Genomic DNA, 23,017 nt, shown 5'->3' on the forward strand with positions numbered 1-23,017 from the left:
TCACTAGTGGCTTCTCCAATTCAGGACCTAGAAAGGTTTTCTCTCAACCTCACAACACTCTCCATGGGTGAGATTTATCTTTGGAAATGGAGGTAGATTCCCAGTAGAAAGCACCTCTGCTAACCTCTTGTAACATCCCAGACAATGGGGGATTCCCCCAGGGTATTTCTTCTGTCAGTTGGAAAGCCAGCAGCAGTTCAGTGGACATCGTCATTCTTTGTTCTAAGTCAAGGGCTAAAACTGTTGGAAAGAGGTAAGGCACCAAATAACATTTCCGGGAAATATATTACTCTGCCTAGAGCCATTTGTCAGGGAAGAGAGAACAGGACTCTCCATCCCAGGAAGTATATGCATCGTAGAGCAAAGAGGGAGCCTGAGCTTTGCTGTACTTCTGTAGAGGATGTGGAGAGAGAAGAAACTCAGTAATGCTGAAGAAGAAAGACAAGAGGAATTGGTGAAAGAGTTGGTCAGGGCCGGGTGCTGATTTATAGAATATCACATATTATGCTAGAAAAGTGAATTATGGAAATATGGATGAGGAGGTCACTTACAGACACAGAAATCACCTCTAAACAGTTATATCATCAAAGCCCACTCTAGCATGGCTGACAGTTCACAAAAGCTGGAACCCTGGATCACAAAGTGCAGCCTACAGGTAGTTCAACAGGTTAGAGTTTCCTTTCCCAATGGCTCAGTTGGTCAGATCCTCATCTATGGAGTTTGCCTGATCTCTGCTTCTTCCAGGTTATTGGCCAATCTGTCTCTTACGGGCTGCTAGGCCTGGACATCTTCCAGGCAGCCCAGTAGGCCTGAGAGTCTTTTTTGTAGCTTGGCTGGTCTGAGAGTGTCTCTCAGCTGGCTTTACTGTTTATATATTCTTGGGAGGAAGAGTCCTAGTGGTCAGTTTCAGGGACTTCTTAAAGCTATTTTGAGTTGTTTACTTCCAGTTTTAAGGAGTGTCCCAACAAAGGTAACTGATCAGAACAGAAGTCTCTCTTCTGCAGCTTCCAAATACCACACTCAACTCCTTTAAAGGATGAGTCTCCAGATATTCTTTCTATAGTAACCACCTACACTATATGTAGCTCGGGTTTGTAAACTGTCAAACTTGTTTTTCAAGTCTTAAATTTCTTTTGTGTTTCTCTATCCAAAGATCATCCTAAACGACCGGACCATCCATGTGAAACACGACTTTACATCTGGGGTGAATGTGGAGAACGCAGCCCACCCCTGTGTAAGGTCCCCCTGTGCCCATGGGGGCAGCTGTCGGCCCAGGAAGGAAGGTTATGAGTGCGACTGTCCCTTGGGCTTCGAAGGCCTAAACTGCCAGAAAGGTACATTTGGGGTCTTAGCTTTGCTTCTTGGAGGACAAGAAAGCCACAGACTGAATTGTGGGAAGTACCCTTTGTTGATTTCTCCCCACAGTACTGGGACTTAAGCCCATAGCCTGACCCATATTCAGTAAACACTCTGTCACTGAATTACATACCCTGCCCTTTCTGTAATTTCTTATTTTGGAAGAACATCTAACTAAGTTGCCTAGGCTAGTCTTGACTTCCATCTACAGCCCAGAAAGACCTTGAATTTACAAACCTATTTCATCAACCTCCCCAGAAGCTGGGATTACAGACCTGTGCCATGAGGGATGGTAAGACCAGGACTTTTAAAGGGAATGTTGGTAATACAGGTACAGCTACATGGGTCATTTTGATCAATAACTTCAGTAACATGCATATGAAGTAGCCATTGTATCGTGTAAGGTACTACAATGGCTTGTGGAGGATTTGGTGAGAAAATATCTCTATTAGAGTAGGTAAATGGCCTCTCTATAGCCTGCCCTAGCCCTTTCCTAAGAAATCTTTTGTAGGCTTTCTCCAAGGTTAACCTGTACGCAACAAAGACTTAAGGATTGATGCATGTGAGCTACTTCAAAAACATCCTGCAAAGGAATACTTTTGCTTGTGTACTGATAAACATTTGGATGTCTTAAAGAGAAATGTTGCCCAAACACAGGAAAATAGGAACAAGGCTCTAATTCTCCAAACTAAGGTATGCACACCATACTGAACCAGTCTGCCTCAAATGTTCTCAGTTATAAAATGGGAATGACTATAGGAAGAGTATCTACCACCCGGAACTACAGTATAAACTGAACAAGGGAGTGCATAAAAGCATTTAGAAGAGGATTAATGCTAGCCACCGTTATTACTGATGAGAGAAATAAGCTCCCCTAGTGAGCTTCCTCTGGGCCCTGTCAGTAAGGTTGGGAGGGCTACAAACCACAGACTCTACTTGACCCTTCCTGTACCTACCTAAGAGAAGCAGAAGTCATGGTCTTGGCATCTAGAAGTGACCTGCCTGTACCTGGCCATATATGCCCAGATATGGCTGCATAGACCATCACGTTTCTACCACAAGAATGACCCACCTACCCCCAGAGCTGGTTTTTGACTAAAGCAAACTGCTCTGAAAGAAAACAAATCAATGAATCTATGAGAGGACCCATGCTTGCTTTCTCATGCTTTTATTTGTCACAGATGCCTGATTTTACCAAAGGAAGAAAACCCTAAATTTTATATGTAGACATTTTGTACATGGGGTGGTAAAGGAATTATTTGCAACAGCCATGGAACATATAAAAGATGCCAAATTTGGTAGTTAAACAGCTCAGTAGTGTTTGTTAGATTTAAATGGCTTCTGGAGTTTGTCTGAGAGAGTGTGCATACTTTTCGTTTTCTAAGCAAAGAAGAGTAACTGTTTATGAACCCCAGATTCTACAGGCATATTGTTATAGACCTATTAGAAGATGAGACATCAAGGAGTGTCTAGTTCAGGTTCAGGAGCCTGTGCCTTCAGAAACTTGGGTTTGGAGTCAGGGGAGATAGCTCAGCTGATAAAGCATTTTCTGGGGAAGCATAAAGACCTGATTTCAACTCCTCAGCACTCACATAAAAAGCCTGGTGTGCAGCATGTGCCTTAAAATCCCAGGGATTGGAAGGTGGGAAGAGAAATACTAGGGCTTGTAAGCCAGCTAGTCTTGTGGAGTCAGTGAGCTCAGGGCTCAATAAGAGATTCTGTGCCAAAAATAAATAGGTAGATAGGGAGATAGGTAGATAGACAGACAGACAGACAGATAGATAGAGATAGAGAGATAGAGAGATGGTAGAGAGTGACTGAGAAAAACACCTGATATCCACCTCTGTCTTACACACAAATATAGACATGGATGCATATCTCAGCAGGAACTCTCTTGGATATGTATGTATATGTGTGCACATAAGCACATACACACATACATATACTGAAGAATGAAACTTGAATTTGGGGCTCATCCTTCAGTGTTAGCCCTAAGTCTGATGGGTTGAAATAGACTTATCAAGCTTGCTTCTCACACTGATTGTCTAAATATAAGGTCTGGGCTTATGCGGAACAGTTAGCTTTGAGGATTAAAGAAAGAAGGAAGGGGCATGTTATGATCTTGTTAGCCCCATTGTTGCTACCCTACATGTTGCCCTAATGTCCCTGCCACCTCTGAAATGAAAAGACTGTTTAGGAAATGAAAGCTTTGCAAAGACCAGGAAGGCTCGTGTATGGGAGGTATCGCCTACCTCCCGTATCTCCTCTCCTGTGATGACTTGGGAGGATTAAAGGTGCTCTGTGACAATTTCTTCAGGTTTCAGTGGGCATGTAACTGTGGATGGTAACCTCCATGCTACTAGGATGTTGGGCATCTTCTCCATTGGAAAGACTTGGAAAAAAAGGCAAGAGAAATTGGCAGTGATCATATTCCTTGGAGAGGGAAGACACTGAGACACTGTAAGCTGGGCAGGGCCAAAGCTAGAAAGACCAAGAATGCTTGGAAGGCCTCTGCGGTTGTCAGGGAGAATCCTGCCTCAATCAGCAAAGGGGTTCTTCTACGTGTAGCAGCGGGAGCTTTTCCTACTTCATAATGAAGCTATACTTCAAACGCACCGATCGGCTCTAAGCATTCAACGCTGAAGGTTTAACTAGTTTGGGATTTTTTTGTTTTGTTTTGTTTTATTAGGATTTTTTTGTGTGTATTCTTGCCTATATATATTTTTTTCTTTGATCTGGTCTTTCTGTGTAGCTGTGGCTGCCCTGGCATTCACTTTATAAGTCCATGGTGACCTTGAATTAGTCACACTCCTTGCCTCAGATTCCCAAGTGCTAGCACTACATGTATGTCCTCTGTTTGTTGTTGTTGCTGTTGTTGTTGTTGTTGCTGCTGCTGCTGTTATTTTAAGCAAAGGGGCCGACTATTGCGTTAAGACCCAGACCCAGACCTCACCTAAGCCACTCCAAGAAAACCTCCTTCAGGAGGAAGGTGATTTTTCTCCATCAGTGCTCTGATGCCTCAGGGCTTTAGTCAGGAAGTCTGACACTTCTCCTTACCATTTGATGTCATAGGAAAATGGGATGAGAAAAAGATTCCAAGCCTGTGCAAGCCCACGGACCACCATAGAGAGTGCACATACATACATGCATGCACATTTGTGCAAACACACACACACACACACACACACACACCCTACAATCTCTCCATAGCACAGAATCAAGCCTCAACATCAACCTCAGATTCCATGAAGCTAGGAGGAGCTAGGGGCCCTCAGCTCTACCCATCACGTCTATCACTTCAGGAGTCAACAAAACCATAAGGCTAGACTTCAATGCCTTGCCTTCATAAGTCACCTTGCCTCTTGTATGAATACTCCCAGTTTTAGATATCTTTTCCAGCCAAACTGCAGTGCCTCTCGCAATACAACCACAGCCCCATCTCCTCTCAAGAGGTCTGTCAGAAGCTAAGCTCCAGGACGTTTCCATCACAGAACCTCCCCTTCCTTCCTTCTCCTTCCCATCACACTCTCTCACCCACCTAGGTGCTCAGCCCCTCCAGCAGCCCGGGTCGAAGTAAGTTGCCAAGAGTTTAGAGCTGAGCCTTTCAAGATGTCTGGAAAGGGTTTCAAGGTCTATTAATGACTGATTTGTGCATGGCCTTCCCCCTTTACAGTCTCCTCGACACTTATAAACACATGTTTCCACATGCACAAGACCGAAGCAGCAGTGTGTGGTCAAATAAATGTGGATAAATATGAGTTAACAGTTATCAGCTGTTAATGCAATATATAGTTCTCACCTCAAAATAAATGAGAAATTATATATATATATATAAAATCATTATTATTATATGTAATATTATATATAGTTTATTCTGGAGCTAAGAGTGGCATTACCCAGGAACAAAGGTTCAGGTTGCCCAAAATACCCTGTTCCAATGTACTAATGGTTTCAGGAATTATTTATAGTTACAGGGGGAAAAAGATAAATCAAGGCATTATTAAAATTTATTGGTGGGAGTATTACAGGAAATCAGGGATATTTATGTTATAGATTTCAGATGCTATCCGATGATATTTTTAGCTTCTAGCTTGGCGGAACGTAATGCTCTGTTAATGCATCACAAGGTTTCATGTGACAGTCACTAAAATGTTAGGTCAGATACAGAGGGTGGACAACGGATGACAATTAATAAAGATAGTCCAAGACAATTGTCTATGGCTTTACAACATTTCTGTTCTCCACATTCAGAAGTTCTGATCTGTTGATCAGCCTTGTACAATCTTTTACATGAGTGTCTTTTTTTAATTTTTTTAAATCTTTTTATGGAGAACTTGATTTCATACAACTCACTCTTCCACGGGCATTCTAAGAGCCTTGTGCTGTATTTGGAGTGCCTCATGGGTGAGCACAAGGCACAGTTGTTTTTCCTGGGGTTCATTCAAACCCCAGGAAACAAGTCACCGAAGGAAATAACTTGTTAGCTGTGATTCCTGCCCTTCTTCATTCCTGAGAACAGCTGGGACTCAGGTGGTGCAGAGGCAGGCAGGCCACTAGATGGGGACATTTCTCCATAGCAGGTGAACTGTTCTGAGCCTGGGGCATAACATTCCTGAGCAAGGCTGGGTCTTCAAAGCTGTTTCTTCCCTGAGCAATGCTGATCTATAACACTCTTAACACTTGGGATGCTTTATGCTGAACTTAGCATATTGCTATATTCATTGCTATATATGCATATTGAACTTAGCAATATCTCTCTATATTGTACCTGCTAAATCAAGTTGTAGAGACCTTATCCAAAATGTTTGGGACCAAAAACATTCCCAGTTATAGACTTACCTTTCTGAAAGTTTGAAATATTTACATATACATAAAGAGATGCCCCGAGGAAGGGACCCAAATATAAATATGAGGTTTATTTGTGATTCCAATATATACTCTTTTCTGTAGGACCTGGAAGCAGTTTTCTGCAGCATTTTTAGTGTGTGCACCTTTTTGACTGACCTGCATCACGATCTCACGTGTGGAATTTTCCAGATGTCAGCACTCAAAAAGCTTCAGTTTTGGATTTAGGGATTGGATGTGCTCAGCCTGTACATAAAAGAATTATGCACCAAGTAAACTGCCCTTGAAGGGTGTATCTGCCCTGAGAGCCAACCAGCCAATGAGCCTGTTCATTCTCTGACCCTGAGGTGTACCCAGAAGCAATGCTGCTTACCAGCCTGGTGGATGCTGAGACCACGAGTCCATGACACCCTCATGGTTCTCTCTGTCTGGCTTCATGAGTATGTTGAGAGAGCTGTCCTTCCAACTCTTCATCCAAAACTTCAAATCCCTTGGGTGGGGATGTGAGGGACTCACACTTCTGCACCACCCGGCAGCAGCACGTGCTTTAGCATATAGATGGGAATGAATAGCAAGGCGTTTTCATTAATCCATGAGTCAGGTCACTGCCACGAAAGAATGAACACAGGAAAGGCTTCGTCTGAAGGTTAGGTTAAAGTATAAACATGTTTACAATAAAGCTCAAACCATGAAGGTTGGGAAATGAGCTCGGTTGTCCCTTCTGGAACTTGCGTTTTTGAATCGAACAGCTTTTTACCGGCCTGCCTTCATGCGCTGACTAACCTGAGGCCATTGTCGTGAGGTTCAATGGCGTGGTTTCTGGAGAATGCCTTGCCCTTAGTTAATCGCAAGAAAGCTTGGTTTCCAGAATCCGGCAAAGGGCAGTGGGGGAGTGTGTGGCCGGTTGGCTTATTGTTCCGTGATTGCATGCAGCCTGAAGAACGCTGACAGGCAGCAGTAGCAAGCCATTTTTCAAGGTGTAGTAAGTAGAAAGGTGGGGTGAAGGTAGTGCCGTGGGAGCAATGATAAATATCTCTAGTTCTCTGCCACCCTCAAGTGCAATAAACTTAAGGGTGAACAATGCCGGTCATGCCCGGAAGACTCCTTGCAGGAGCCCGGCCTCCACAAGGCCTTGTGAAGCAAATGAAACCTGGTTCCCAGTGGTCTGTATGGAGCACAATGTCTGTGAGTGCTGACTCTCCTTTTCTCCTCCATGCTGGCGCCGGGCAGAGTGTGGGAACTACTGTCTCAATAGTAAGTAAAGCCTGAAAGAGAATGAAGCGCTTGCGCTCCTGCCAGAGCCTGCCAGCCTTGGCTAGGCCATGAGCGTGGGGCAGCCAACTCCAGGCAGAAGGGAAATGGGGTGAGCGGGAGTGGGCCCCAGACCCACCAGGCAAGGTACCAGGGATCTGCCTTCCAGAGTGGGCACCCAAGCTGGCTTTCTCCTAGTGTGTCTCTCTCAGAGGGACCTGAGGTAGTCTAGCAGGTGGGCAGCTAGACTTCACTCTTGCAGACGGACGCCTCCTGGGGCTCTGTTTGCAGAGTGGACTTGTGACAAACACAGCGTGATCATTTCAAGAAGTCCAAAGAGAATGATGTCTGTTGGCCACAGGCCCACAGACAGGGCCAACAACAGCAGCGATGGGTCCGGGCTGTACCTCTTACGCTGGAGTGAGCAGAGCCCTCTGGGGCCTTCTGGGTTATGTTTAGCCCAGAGTCCTATGTCAGTCAGCTTGGGCGGCCTCCTCCTACTTCTTTATCAGCACACGGTTCCTGAAATAAGGGACTGGCCCCTCTACCAAGAGCTCCCACCCCCTCCTCTTTTTCCTCTCCACCCCTTCCTCTTCCTCCACCCTGTACTCCACCCCACCCCCAACAGTGCTGGGAGCTCATCCTTCCAGTCATCGCTTCTCCTTTGCTTTCCCAGTCTACAGTGTGTGTCTCTGCTTCCCGGCCCATGGCTGTGTATCCGCTAACCTTTCTCTCACATTCTCTTTGTATGTTTAAAAGCCAAATTGAAACTCTTCTCCACTGCTCACAATCAAATGATAGATTTCCCTTCCTGGGTGTGGAGTCCTTAGGTGATCGCTTCTTCAAATCAAGACGTGTGTTCTCAGAGCCATAGCTGTCTCATAAGCTAGTTATTGTCATTTGTCAGTGTGAGATCTGTTCTACCTTGGTTTCTTCAAGCTGTGATTTCTGTATCTTTCCAAAGAGGAAAGGGGGGTAGTGTGGTTATTTCTCTAGCAGAAATCCCCTCCACATACCCTATGTGTGACACCACACACACACACACATGCCTGTCCTTTTGATGTCTGTGAAAGGGTGATTCCTCAGGGGGACCAAGGGACGGGAAATGGAGAAGAAGTAAATTCATTTCTAAAATACTGGAAAGTAGGAAGTGGGCAGGAAGCCAAAGTGCGGCAAGCCACTCTGGTCCATGGTCTGCCTGAGTCCTAGCTGGGGGGATTGGCCCTTACTGTCTCTCGGTTTCCTCGTTCTGAAATGGGAATAGTCAGGCCTACCCTGTGTGAGTCTGGAGTGACGGCTTCATCAGACCTCACCCAGGAGGACTTAATGTCTGGAGGGAGAGTCAGAAGCTCATCCACTGCGCTTGTCACTAGCTCACATCAGAACTGGGGGCTTTGGAAGATGATCCCCAAATATAGGAACCCCTCCCCCCCCCCGCCTGTTTGGGGATGACTTTCTCTGCCTCCTTTGGCAAAACTCTGGGGTTATCCCCAGCTGTTCCCCACATGGCTCAGGCTCTCCTCCAGCTTCCAAAAAGCACTGGGGACAGTTCAAGTTTCAGCACATTGCAAAGCCTTCTCTCTGCAGCGCCAAGGCCAGTGACAGTGGCTGCCAGGCTCCAGAAAAAGGAGAGAGGGCCAAAACCCCTGCCAGGCCACTGGGCCAGGCTGCCATGAGCCGGGCCAAGCAGATGCACAGCCAAGAGGAAGGGGCTGACAAGCTGTCAGATAGCACATTCCACAGATAGCGTCCCCGACGTGAGTGAGTGCGGAAGTCAAGGGGGTGGCGCATGGCTTATAACCTCCATGTTCTGTTCCTTCTCAGCTATTACAGAAGCCATCGAGATCCCGCAGTTCATCGGCCGCAGTTACCTGACCTATGACAACCCAAATATCCTCAAGAGGTAATGAGCCCCCGCAGCAGCTTACTTATTCCCTGGACGTCTCACTCCCTGAGTTTGTCCTTGTTGTCTGTGCCAGATGATAATTCTCCCCATGGGATGGGGGAGAACGTGAAATAAACATCGAAACAAGAACAAAACAAATAAGCTGAACTTGAAGCCATTAGTTTTCCAAACAAGCCTATCATAAGCACTTCAATCCTTTTCTGGTTAAAGGGCCTGGAAGAATGTCGCGCACCCCTGGGGGTTCCAGTGTTCCAGTTTGACCTTAGAGGGGGTTCTCAGCTCCCCGTTCTTCTCTGCCATAGCCTGCAGATCTGCCTGGAGCCAGTTGTGGAATGGTTTAGCTGCTCCCAACCGAATAGCTCAGAGCCACTTCCTGCCAGAGCAGTAACTATGTCTTCAGAGGTCCACTGTCCTCCTGGGGCCCTGTCCCGTGCAGTGAAGACTGCTCACTTCTATTGGTGTGGACAGAAGAGCCTGATATAAGGACAGAAGGCATGATGCAAATGCTCAAGTTACAGCTCTTGTTCCCTGCGGGCAGGGATGGGCTAGCATTTCAAGCAGCCTGTATATGTGGCAAGGATTGAGGCTGGCTCTTAAAGCACCCCTCAAACTTCAGCCAAGCTTGTTGTTGGCAATGTCAGTTTGTCCCCCAGTCCTTTGACATTGGAGATGTTCATCAGCCTTTAATCACCAGCAAAATTGTTCTAGAATTTTTCTTCCCCTTGAGTTTGGATGCACACTAATATGAAAAAAAAAATCTTTAAAGCCACCCTGCTTTAGGATAGAACTTAAGAGTATTGAGAAGCAAGACTAATTGAAAACTCTTTTTCTGAGTTGCTTGCGGTGAGTGTAGGCACAGCAGGCTATTGTAGTGGTTTGAAAAAGGATAGCCACTGTAGTCTTGTATATTTGAATGTTTAGTTCCCAGTTGAGGAACTGTTTAGGAAGGCTTAAGAGGCGTGGTCTTGTGGGAGGAGATAGACCCGGCTTCACCTCTCTAATCACAGCTTCTGTTTGTTGCCTTGGAACGAAGATTTTGATGAGAAGCATTCTCAGACGAGGTGCACCCTTTTCTGCCTTTGACTCTTTCCTACCAACAATAGAAGGTCATTCAGCACCCAGCCCCACCCCACGAAAGCAGAGCAATTATGAAAGTATTCTGCGTCTTCAACCTCTAGTGCTTAACCAGAGGACAGCAACTGGTAAGGGAGCTAGAGCTGAGGAGACAGAAGGAGACGGAGAAGCCTCAAGTCAGAGCAACTCTGCTGGAGCACGTGCATGGCTGTGTGTGGATAGGCACATGTACACCTATGTGAAGCTATTCAAATAAAAGTGCTCATGATCTACTTCAATTTAATACCTTTAGAGGGTCAAAGAACATAAAACTCAGCTTTAAAATGTCCTGAACAGGAAGAGGATTTAGTACAAGTACAGCCCATATATAACTGGACTGATTAATCCAGACAACCAGCAGCATCCTCAAAGACCCCAAATTTCATCCATGTTTGCCATGGTACCTTCAGCATATTCCCTAGCTTCTTGTAGGACACTCAGGTGATGATTATCAAAATTGGGCAATGTCCTATAGAAGTAAAAAGGAAAGAAAACTCACTACAAAGAAGAAAACTTCAGCAGAGTCCTCCTGGGTTAACTTGTCTGTAGCTGGCCTGGTGGCCCTCTGCACGAGGAAGACAAACTTGATGCCTTCCTCTCTAAATCTGGCAGTAGGGAGCCTAGACAGAAATCCCCTCCTCTCTTTCTAGCATTCGCTGCTGAATGCACTGTACAGCTCTAAAATTAAGCATGAGCGAGACAGAGCTATGGTACCACTAATGGGAGAATGGAAAACACTTTCTCTCTGCTCTTCTTACCAGAATGGGTAAGAAAAAAAATGAGCCATCCATTCCCCTTGCTCCAGTTTCTACTGCATATGCCCCACCTGCAGACTCGAACCTACGGAAGTGGTGCTGGCCAACTTGTGAAAAATCTGAAAATCTAAACTCCAGGAGCCTTGGCTTTAGGTTCGAATAGGTGCCTTGCTCATGGGAATGTTAACTTGTATTTCCTCCTGCCTTACCTTTTGCTGGAGACCCTCAGGCCACATCAGATAAATGCTGGTAGTTTTAGCCAGATGAATTTGTAAACTAGCCTTAGGAGCTGATGGGTACACAGAAGCCCGGGGTGGGGGATGGAGGGGGGCGGGCTCTTCCCAGAAATGCAGACAACCCAGAAGCCATCTTGCTTGGTGTCCACTGTCCTCATAACTCTGTCATAGCACCCTTCTAAGACTAACAGCCATTTCATGAGGTCACCTCCTTTGAGCCCCCAGGTCTTGTTTATCCCCCACCCCATCCGGAAATGTCCCCAAGGACAGTCACTGCTACCCATGCTGGCCTTCCACTGCCATGGTTGCAACCCAGAGAAACTTCTGATTTGAGCCCTGTGGCAGTTGGGAAGTCCTCTTTCTGCTACAAAATGAGGGTCAGCTCTCCAAGAGCCGTGGATGATAGAGAGGAAAAGAGAAAGCCACCTGCCTGGGACTGTGACATTGCTTCCTAAGTGCTCCGTTGTAGGGCACACACTGCTGCTCAGTTAGCATCCAGAATGTCTGTGGATGGTGAGACCAGCAGGGGTGATGCTCCTTCTATTCGCCAGGTGCGTGTAGACGCAGAGAGGCCAGATTACCTGCACACCTGGTCGCTTAGCGAAGGCAAGGAGGGATGACTCAAAACAGATGCTGTTGGTTGACCTCATGGACTCGGCCAATTGTGTATTTCCTCCAGGGTGTCCGGATCAAGATCAAATGCGTTCATGAGGTTTAAGACAACAGCCAAGGACGGCCTGTTGCTGTGGAGGGGGGACAGTCCCATGAGACCTAACAGCGACTTCATTTCCCTCGGTCTTCGGGATGGAGCCCTGGTATTCAGGTAACTTCATCTTGAAGTTTTTTTCTCAAACAGTGCAGCAATACAGGGATGCAGGAGTCATCCCAAACACACCCAGCTGGAGTTGGCAAGAGCTGAAGGCTCCAGCCTCATTCCAGTCCCCTGATCTATTTTCCCAATATTGACATCTATGCCCATGAGGCAAATTTACACCACTCTTTATTTTTGCCAATTCATTCCAAGTTTTATTAGACTACTGTCATACTCGGTTGTCTCTCGCTGTGTTCAGGCCACCGTGGCGCTCTGGGGTCGCTTCAAAGGAGACTGTTTGGCAAAGTCTCGAGAGTTACTACCTGGCCCTCTGTAGAGCAGTCCTGTGCCCCTTGTTCTAATGTGTCCCTACTGCACGCTTCCCACTTGTGAACTGGAAGATGTGGGAGTAAGACTGGCCAATTTGGGAAGATCTGAAAATCTAAACGCCAGGAGCCTTGGCTTTAAGGTCCATCTGCTCCGCCTTAGCTACGAAGCCTGAGGCATGTGCTGCTTTGTGGTGGTCTGCTGCAAGGAGGAAACTCAGACGCTTGTCTCCACAGAGCAACCCCACACCTGGATCTTTGTAAATTCTTGAGTGGTATTAATAAGGCCAGCCCAGAAGCACTTACCGTCTTTCTCTTTTCTTTTCTTTTCTTTTCTTTTCTTTTCTTTTCTTTTCTTTTCTTTTCTTTTCTTTTCTCTTTTCTTTTCTTTCTTCCTTCCTTCCTTTCTTTCTTTTTATGTGCATTAGGCTTTTGTGTGCATGTATGTCTGTGACAGAGTACCAGGTCCTCTAGAACTAGAGTTACAAACAGTTGTGAGTGCCATGTAGATGCTGGGAATTGAACCCGGGTCCTGTGGAAGAGCAGCCAATGCTCTTAAATGCTGAGTCATCTTCTCCAGGCCCTTACTCACTTTTTAAAAAGATTCAGTTCTTAAATTATTTTAATTCATGTGTGTTTCTGTCTGTGTGAATAAATACTATTTTCATTTTATTTTTGAAACAAGGTCTCACTGTGTGGTCTTAGCTGACCACCTGAACCTTTCAGTATAATCCAGGTTGTTAAATTCACGGAGCTCTGCCTGTCTCTGCCTCCCTAGTGCTGGGATGAAAAGCATTTACTATGTCCACCCTGCAGTTCTTTCTTTTAAATGAATTCATATAGTTCTCCATGTTGTAAACTGGATGGCTATGCAACAGTTAAAGAATTACCTGGTCAGGAGGTGGTGATGCACATCTTTAATCCCAGTACTTGGGAGACAGAGTCAAGCAGATGACTGTGGGTTCAAGGCCAGTCTAGTCTATTGAGTTCCAAAGTAGCCAACGCTGTACAGAAGAAATGCTGTCTTGAAAAAAAAATCAAAAGACAAAACAAACAAACAAACATAGGAGGGTACTTTTTCCCCTTCTCGCGACTCTTCTCCTTACCAAAAAGAGTGAGAGCTCAATTTCTAAAAGGTAGGGGCTGTCATGTTAAATATGAAAAGCCAGGGCACTGAGGCTCTAAAACACGCTTGCCACCAAGCAACAGTGCCCTTGCAGAACGTTAGAAACTTCAATCCCGAGGCTGCAGTCCCACCTGGCTGCATTTCCCCTACAAGGATCAGTTATCTGCTGAGAGCTCCGGATCTTTAGCCCTCTGGGGAGTTATTGTTAAGGATTTGCTAAGCTTTCTCTCCTAAAGGTGAACCAAAGTGAAGATCTCTGAGTGTTCTGTAAAAAAGTAAGGAATTAATTTGAATTTTAACAAAGGAGAGAATAGAGACTAGAGACGTGGTGAAGACTGAATTCCTGGGCTTAAGTCAGTCAGTACTGGAGATAGTGGGGTTGCAGCCAGCTAGGCAAGGTTAGCAGGAAGCTATTCAATTTGAAGAGAAGACATTTTGAGAGGAAATGTGACTCTCCTAACATCACACCTGCTCTGTGATTCAGCCTTCTGATGGAGGACATTGTCCCGGTAGGTGGCTCAAGAGCTGACACTGACAGGAGAGGAGCAGCTATTCTCCAACGATGCCTTCTCCCCGCTGATGTTACCCCACCACTGCTCCCCACTCTCTGTTGCCCCAAGGTCACATGACAAGGAACTCTTCCCACCCCTGTCAGCTTGCTGCTTCAAAGTCATTTCTTTGTGGTTTTCCTGTGGTTAACCTCACTCAGGCCTCAAGTACTTGAGTGTGCCCAGAAAAGGGGAACTGAAACAGGAGCTGAGTAGAGGGCGGGGTAGCCCAACTCCCCCTCGGCTGTCAGCTGAATTCAGTGCATAGGGACCTGAGCAAACTGGCCACCCGGCTCCCACCAGCCCTGCTTTTCCCCCAGGCCCCGGAGGAGCCCTTGCCAGCCTCTTCTCACGTCTACCAGCGTCTAACCCCCTATTCCATCCTGGACTCGCACCTTAAAGTTACTGTTTCTTTCTCGAGTCGCTGAAACTGTCCCTGTGCTTTCGTGTGTGTGTGTGTGTGTGTGTGTGTGTGTGTGTGTGTGTATGAGTGTGTGTGCGCGCTTGCATGTGGAGATTAGAGGATAACTTGTGGGAGCTAGTTCTGTCCTTCCACCATGAGGGTGTTGGGACTTGAACTCTGGGCTGCCAGAATTCATGGACAGCACCTTTCCCCTCTAAGCCATCCTACAGGCCCAGGTTCCTTCCTTTCTTCAAGAAGCCTTTGGCTCCCACATAAGGAAATCTCCAAGCCCACAGCTTCTGGTTATTCTTTCATGAAAGACAATTGATGTGGGAATACATGCTATAAAATGAATAGATCTTAGGGTGACAGTGACAGCTTTGTCCCACCGTTTATCAAGACTTCGCAGCTTCTATTCTCGGTTCAGTGCTATGGCTAGGTTGTTTCTTTGGTACTTTGTGAGGAAAATGAACAAACTGTAGAACTTCCTCTGGGAAAACTGAGTGCTCTCTATTCTCACTCTGTTCTCAGAACAAGGGTCTCTGGAAGGAGCCAACACGGCTATCTCAAGCCTTCCTCTCCTCCACACAGTGTGCACACACCTCTCTTCCCACAATGAAGACAAAGCTGCCCCTGTGGGCCCCTCTCTCTGAATGTTTGAGCACTGTGGTCTGATTGTGTTATCCAGGGAAGGTTTAGGCAGTTGGCCCCCTGCCCAAGCTGGAGTAGTCACTCACTAAATATTTGCTGGATTGAATTAAATTAAAATAATGGAATGAGCAGTGCGTGGCTGGAGAGGGCCATTTCCCTAGGGAAGCATACCCATGTCTTTCGATTCTGTGAGGGTGTCAGAGTATCTGGAAACTGAGATGCTACAAGGTAAGTCTGATATGTAAGGGGAAAGGGCAGAGAATACAAGATGTTCCATTTTATATCTCACCTCTGTGATTCCAAGCAAATTCTCTTAATCTCTTTAGAGTTCAGCTTACTCTACAATACTGGGTTTTTTGTTTTTTGTTTTTGTTTTTGTTTTCATTCTTAAAGTGAAAATGTTTAGTAATTTCCTAGAAGGTCTGTAATAAATTATTATAAAATTTATAATATTAAAAGCCAATGTTTGGGCACCAGGGAGCCAGGAGACTCCATGGCCTTCTGTGCATAGCCCACCAGGAGGAAGTGATCTCCCAGCAGGCTTTCACTTTTGAGCACAGAGGTGAGATCTCCACCTTCTCTCTGGAGGGCACCAGCTAGGAGCTCACAGGGCCTAAGATCAGTGGAGGAGCTGGGACAGAAGTCTTTCCACTGCCATTTGCACCAGGGAGCCTAGAGACTCCACAGCTTTCTGTGATCAGTGGAGCAGCTGGGACGGAAGTCTTCCCTCTGGCCATTTGCACCAGGGAGCAGGAAAACTCCACAGCCTTCTGTGCATAGCCAGCCAAGAGAGAAAGAGATCTCCCAGCAGTGCTTTCACCTTTGAGCTCAGAGAAGTAAGGACACAGGCTTACAGGCCCACAAGAGGAACAAACTCCAGCTAGAGACAAGAATACCAACTAGCACCAGATGGCGAGAGGCAAGCACAAGAACCCTACCAAGGCCACATGGCAACATCAAAACCCAGTTCTCCCACCACAGCAAGTCCCAGATACGCCAACACACCAGAAGAGCAAGAGTTGGATTTAAAATCGTATCTCATGATGCTGATAGAGGGCTTCAAGAAAGACTTAAATAACTTCCTTAAAGAAATACAGGAGAATACCGGTCAACAGGTAAAAGCCCTTAAAGAGGAAACACAAAAATCTCTTAAAGAAATACAGGAGACCATGGGTCAACAGGCAGAAGCCCTTAAAGAAGAAACACAAAAATCCCTTAAAGAAGAAACACAAAAATCCCTTAAAGAATTACAGGAAAACACAAATAATCAAGTGAAGGAACTGAATAAAACCATCCAGGATCTAAAAATGGAAGTAGAAACAATAAAGAAATCACAAAGTGAGACATCTCTGGAGATAGAAAACCTTGGAAAGAATTCAGGAGTCATAGATGCAAGCATCAACAACAGAATATAAGAGATAGAAGAAAGACCCTCAGGTGCCGAAGATACCATAGAAAACATTGACTCAACAGTCAAAGAAAATGCAAAATGCATAAAGCTGGTAACCCAAAACATCCAGGATCTCCAGGACACAATGAGAAGACCAAACCTAAGGATTATAGGTATAGACGAGAGCAAAGATTTCCAACTTTAAGGGCCAGTAAATATCTTCAACAAAATTATAGAAGAAAACTTCCCTAACCTAGGGAAAGGGATGTCCATGAACATACAAGAAACCTTCAGAACTCAAAACTGACTGGACCAGAACAGAAACTCCTCGTGGCACATAATAATCAAAATAACAAATTCACTAAACAAAGAAAGAATATTAAAAGCAGTAAGGGGAAGAGGGCAAGTAACTTATAAAGGCAGACCTCTCAGAATTACACCAGACTTCTCACCAGAAATGATGAAAGCTAGAAGATCCTGGACCTCATACAGTCTCTAAGAGAACACAAATGCCAGCCCAGCAAAACTCTCAATCATCATAGATGGAGAAACCAAAATATTCCATGATAAAACCAAATTTACACAATATCTGTCCACAAATCCAGCCCAACAAAGAATAATTGATGGAAAATGCCAACACCAGGAGAGAAACTACACCCTAGAAAAAGCAAGAAAGTAATCTTCTTCCAACAAACCCAAAAGAAGATACCCACACAAACATAAAAATAACATCAAAAATAACAGGAAACAACAATCACTATTACCTAATATCTCTTAACAACAATGGACTCAACTCCCCAGTAAAAAGGCATAGACTAACGAAATATTTCTCATGTAATTCTTCAATTTTATCAGAAAATGTTTGTAATTCCCTTTTTAATTACTTTTGTAATTTCTTTTATGTCTACCATTTTATCCGCATTATTTTTCATGATAATCTTCAATTTTAATATGTCTTTCTATATACTTCCTCCATTTTATCAGAAATGTTTCCAATGTACATCTTTGATTTTATCACAAATGTTTCTAATTCCACCTTCAATTAATTTAGAAAAAGTTTTTACATCAAGCATTTTTTATGTAAAATTTTCCATAAAATAATCAATTTTAACATGTTTGTCTATTTATTTTTTGAATTTTACCAGAAATATTTTCCATGTAATCATCAATGCTATCTGGAAATGTTTATAATTCCACCTTCAATCAACTTAGAATTATCTTTATGCCTATCACTTTATCTACATAATTTCCATGATAATCTGTAATTTTAATATGTTTTTCTATGTATTTCTACAATTTTATCAGAAATATTTCCCATGTAAATCTTCAAGCTTTTCAGAAAATGTTTATAATTCCACTTTTAATCAACTTAGGAATACTTTTATGCCTACCATTAGTACATCTATATAAAATTTTCCATGATAAAAAAAAAAAGAAATTGCAATCTTTACCCTGATATCACCCTTTGAATAGAATAAATTCATCATGATAAATATTGTTCCGTTTAAAAAAAAAACAAACATTTTAGCTTCATGCCTGTTGCTGTGATAAAATATCTTGACAAAGGAAAAGTGGAAAGGGCATGGAGAGGTTCACTTTAGCTCAAGGTTGCTCATTAATGTTCATTGCAGGAAGACTGAAAGCTTGACAGCAGTGACTTGATCATTGCACATGACATAACGTGCTAACACAGCATTGCAGAGAATAAAGCTGTACAATGAAAAAAAATCAATGTTTGGCCAGGTGTGGTGATACACACCTTTAATCCCAGCACTTGGGGGATTATGGCAGGTGAACCTCTATGAATTTGAGACCAGCCTGATCTACATACAAAGTGGGTTCCAAGATAGCCCAGGGATGTTACACAGAAAAATCCTGTCACAAACAGAAAAACAACCACAAAACAAACACCTCACAAGCCCCCACCCCCAAGTCAATGTTTGTATAGTTCTGGAGACTAGAAACACAAAATTCAACATGTTGCCAGAACCGCTTCCTTGGCAGGGCAGAGGGGGTTCTGTTGGTGTTTCTGGGGCTGGGTGACAGTTCCTGGTGTTTCTAGCTAAAAGATGCATAGTTGCAGTCTTTGCCTTCATCATCACAGATCATTTTCCTCCATGTGTCCCTGTGTCCAGATGTTTTCCATGTAATGGTTCCAGTCACACTGATTGAATGTCCCTCTAACCCAGTGTGGCTTCATCTTGACTAAACCAGACCCTCTTTCCAAACAAGGCCATATTCCAAGGTTCATGGTGGGCAGAAATTTCAGAGAAATACTGTGCAAATCATTGCAGATGATAAAACTCTTCTCATTAATTCCAGTGCTATAACTACGATGCTTCCATACCTGTGCCTGAATCACCTTGACAGCCCTACACTGTGTGAAATAAGGCCATCACAAAAAGGCACCTGTCCTGTGATTCTACTTAATTGGGTATCTAGATCAGTCAAAGCTAATGAATAGAAGGGTGGCGCTCAGGGATTGGGTGAGAGTAGAGCTAGAACTATGTAGTATTCATTTTGCAAGGTGGAAGTATTCTAAATGTCAGTGACATATGAATATTCCTAATAGTCCAGAAAGGTACACATACAATAGCTTAGATAGTAAAGTGTAATGCTTACCCTACCACAACTGAAACTGTAAAATGTCCCTCGTTGTGTACTAAGCTGGAAAGTGGCCACCTTCTGTGCCAGCCTGGTTACCTGGGTTAAGGACATTACACCCTGGGTGACCTTTGGCAGCAAGAGCCTTTGCGAATGGGCAGCTCCCTGCACCTGCGTGTTTCATCGTTTCTTTCCTTGTTTGCCCTCGACACCTTTAGCTACAACCTGGGCAGCGGTGTGGCTTCCATCATGGTGAATGGTTCCTTCAGCGATGGCCGGTGGCACCGAGTCAAGGCGGTCAGGTGAGCATCTCCAAAAAGGGAAACAGAGCCAGGCTACAAACGGAAAGATGTGTGATTTGCTTCCTTTCAGCCTTACTGCCTTCAAAGTCACCTTTCCCTAGCATCGTCATTGCCACCCAAGCCCATGCCCTTGACTGATCAGTGGGCAGAAAATGAACCCCTACGTCGCTTCTGAATGGAAGCAGATGGCCTGGAGAAAACACTGAGCAAATTTTACTGTGTGTATTCACTTACCATCATATTGTACCTAAGAACAATTTTATACAAGCACATAATGTATAAAGCTGAGCACATCCACACCATCCATCCATCCTCCCCACCCGTTCCCATGGCCCTCTTTGTCGGCTTAGGCAATCTTACTTCTACTTCCATAGCCTATGTACATATTTAATTTTATTTATATGTAATTAAAGAAAGCACCCAAGGAAAAAAGAAACATATATTCATCTTTTCAAGATAAGCTTGATTTGATTAATGTGATTCTATCCAGGAGCATACATTTTCTGAAAAATGTAATTTTTGTTCTTTCTTTCTGGCTGAATATATATATATATATATATATATATATATATATATATATATATATATATCTCACATTTTCTCTAACCATTGTGTGGTTGCCTGGTACCTAGGCTGCTTCGGTAACTTAGCTACAATTATTATTATTGAGGCTGTTTTGAGCAGCACTGCAATAGATATTGATGATCAAGTATCCTATGACATGTAGGGTTTGGGGTTTATCAAGAAGTAGTATAGCTGGAACATTAGACTTATTGAGGTATCTCCATTTTAATTCCCACGGTGGTTAAACTAGTTACATTTCTACCAGCTATCTATAAGGGTTCCCGTTGGTCCACATCCTTGGCAGTATTTGTTGTTATATGCAGAAAACACCTGTTAGTGGCTAAATTGGGGTGGGGCCTTAACACCTCACACATTGAAAATTTGAGGCCATGAAGACCTTAAAGAATGCTCTAATGCCCTTGCATAGGCAATCCCCCCTTTAAAAGAATATCATCTGAGCATTAGAAAGAAGTCATATACGCTCCCCTAGCCCCCATGACATATCTGTGCCCTCCTAATGCTAATTGCCATCCTGACTTTTGATTAACTTTGGACCGATCATTCCTGTATCTTTATAATTTTGTCATGTGTGTCCTCACTCCTAACAATATGTTTTTAGAAAAATAAAAAAGCAAGTTCCTATCAGCAATGTTGATACTGCACATTAAGTAAGTCCAAGAGAAAAGGAGTTGAGACTTGGATGTCAGTTCCCTGAAAATGTCCTATAACCCTTGCTGGGGAATCAGCAGCTGATGGCCAATTTGAGGCCTGAGGACCATGGGGGCTCAGTATTGTCAACTTCATCTTCTGCTTCCCTGTAGGCTGTGTTAAAACCATCCTTATTCAGCCCCCTCTGCTGACTGTGGGGCCTACCTTGGAACCTAGGAAGGGATATGAAGACACAGACACAGACACAGACACAGACACAGACACAGACACAGACACAGGCACAGGCACAGGCACAGGCACAGGCACAGGTACAGGCACAGACACAGGCACAGGCACAGGCACAGGCACAGGTACAGGCACAGGCACAGACACAGACACAGACCTGTGTTTGTCTGTTACCAAGTACCCCAAAAGCACAGATGTATGTGTAGGGATCTCAAAAGCCAAATCTCTAGATGTCAAAAAGAATCAATGATTTTCCATAGTGCATATTTACAGGTTTAGCTGTTTTTTTTTTTTCTTCTTCTAGAAAACAGGTCATATTCAGAGTTCAATCTAACTTCAAATCACGCCCTAGCATTCAGCTTGTAAAAGGCTCATTTCTCTCTCCCTCATTTACAAAAGAGGTTGCACACAGGCATCTCCAAAGGAATGTGAAATGCTTTGATTCTCAAGTCCAGCCTCATCTAATCCCAACAGCTGCCCCAGGAACACCAAGTAATATATCCTGCTCATTATATCCGTGGGTCAAAATGGTTGGTAGAATAGTCATACACTGTAGACCAGTTTAACTTTCATAATTATTGTGGTTTGATTATGTATGTGAGAACACACAATGCTGTGGATACCAGTCCATTCCTAGACATGTAAGGAAACAGATGTTAAATGCATTTCCCAAAACTATATAAATTATTGTGGGTAGAAACTAAAATCAAAAAACATTTCTGTTCTACCCCATGATGTAGCCCACACACAGGGATTTCAGATGCTTGGGAGAAATATTGTAGGGAATGTTCTCTCAGAAGAAACTCAGATGCCAGAACATCAGTCTTGCATGTGCACACAGCTTAGTAGAGATAGCCCCTCCTATTGACACGATCCATCCCATGTCTAGTATGTCTTGGGTTTCAGTGAGGGCTGAATTGGAGATGCAGCCAGGAGCTGGGCGGGTTGGAGTATCTACTCATACACTGTGAGTGGTGAGCAGGCAGGCCTAGTGGGAACTGGGTAAGTCAAGGCTATAGCTACCACATACGATAAGAAGGACTGGGATGATCTTAATTCTCTATGGAAGGCTTCAGGTCAGAGATAGGAAAATATACAAGACAGGGAATCTAAAAGGAGGTGGGCTCTGCTTTGTACACTGTCTTGCTTTGAGTGATTCTGGTCTCACAGGCATGACTCCTAATAGAGCAGAGGAAAGAACTCATCTCTATCCAACATCTTGTGTCAGATAATTGAGACACAATGCTTTATAACATTTCATATTCACAGAAATTTAAGATCTGTATTTTTTTCTCATTGTTGTGCATAAAAACAATCCTATGATACTATGTGGATCACCACAGCAACGTGCCCCTTTGGCATGCCTCAATAGGGCAAGATGTGTGTCAGGCACTGCGCCCCTGTGCTTTGCTTGTACAGCAGATGGTCTGCACACACCATGGCTTTGGAAGTTGATCTTAGTTATTTCCATTTCACGTGTGGATGTTAAGCTTTACAGATTCATTGGCTTATCCACCTGTTATTATGAGCCATACCCTGTTCAAGATGCCCAAGACACACCATTGAGGAGAACCAGTTCCTTTGCTTGGAGGTCTTGCCTTGCTCTAGGATGCCGCAAGGAGTATCAAAGGCCATGGAGTACATTATGTCTTCAGCTCAGAAATACAAAAAATGAAATTATGCTCATATGTTCATATTACTCAATGAGATCAAGTAAGCCGGAATTGTTTAGAGAAATAGGGAGGGGAGGCGGTACAAACAAGACAGATTGTGAAGGTCGTTGCCCAACATAGCATCCAGGCGTGAGGGTGTAAAAATCATTTCTAAACTATGGAAGACACAGCAGGGAGAAATTCTTGAAAACTCAGTGAATGAAGACATGGTATCAGGAAACGATCTCGGGTTGGTCCCATGTCTGATGGGACTACAAAAGCTG

General features: G+C 44.2%; 1 protein-coding gene across 2 annotated transcripts in view; it reads left to right on the plus strand.

The window, feature by feature from the left end:
• The window catches only part of Egflam (EGF like, fibronectin type III and laminin G domains), a 184,121-nt gene that overhangs the window by 159,330 nt on the left and 1,774 nt on the right, over window positions 1-23,017 (plus strand). For both annotated transcript variants that reach the window (XM_052159847.1, XM_052159848.1), the window contains 4 exons: window positions 1,154-1,334; window positions 9,277-9,355; window positions 12,142-12,285; window positions 19,540-19,623. In XM_052159847.1, the coding sequence (XP_052015807.1) occupies window positions 1,154-1,334; window positions 9,277-9,355; window positions 12,142-12,285; window positions 19,540-19,623 (488 nt within the window). The remainder of the gene's footprint in view (window positions 1-1,153; window positions 1,335-9,276; window positions 9,356-12,141; window positions 12,286-19,539; window positions 19,624-23,017) is intronic.

The sequence above is a fragment of the Apodemus sylvaticus genome, chromosome 16 (assembly GCF_947179515.1).
Source record: "Apodemus sylvaticus chromosome 16, mApoSyl1.1, whole genome shotgun sequence".
Taxonomy (NCBI): Eukaryota; Metazoa; Chordata; class Mammalia; order Rodentia; family Muridae; genus Apodemus; species Apodemus sylvaticus.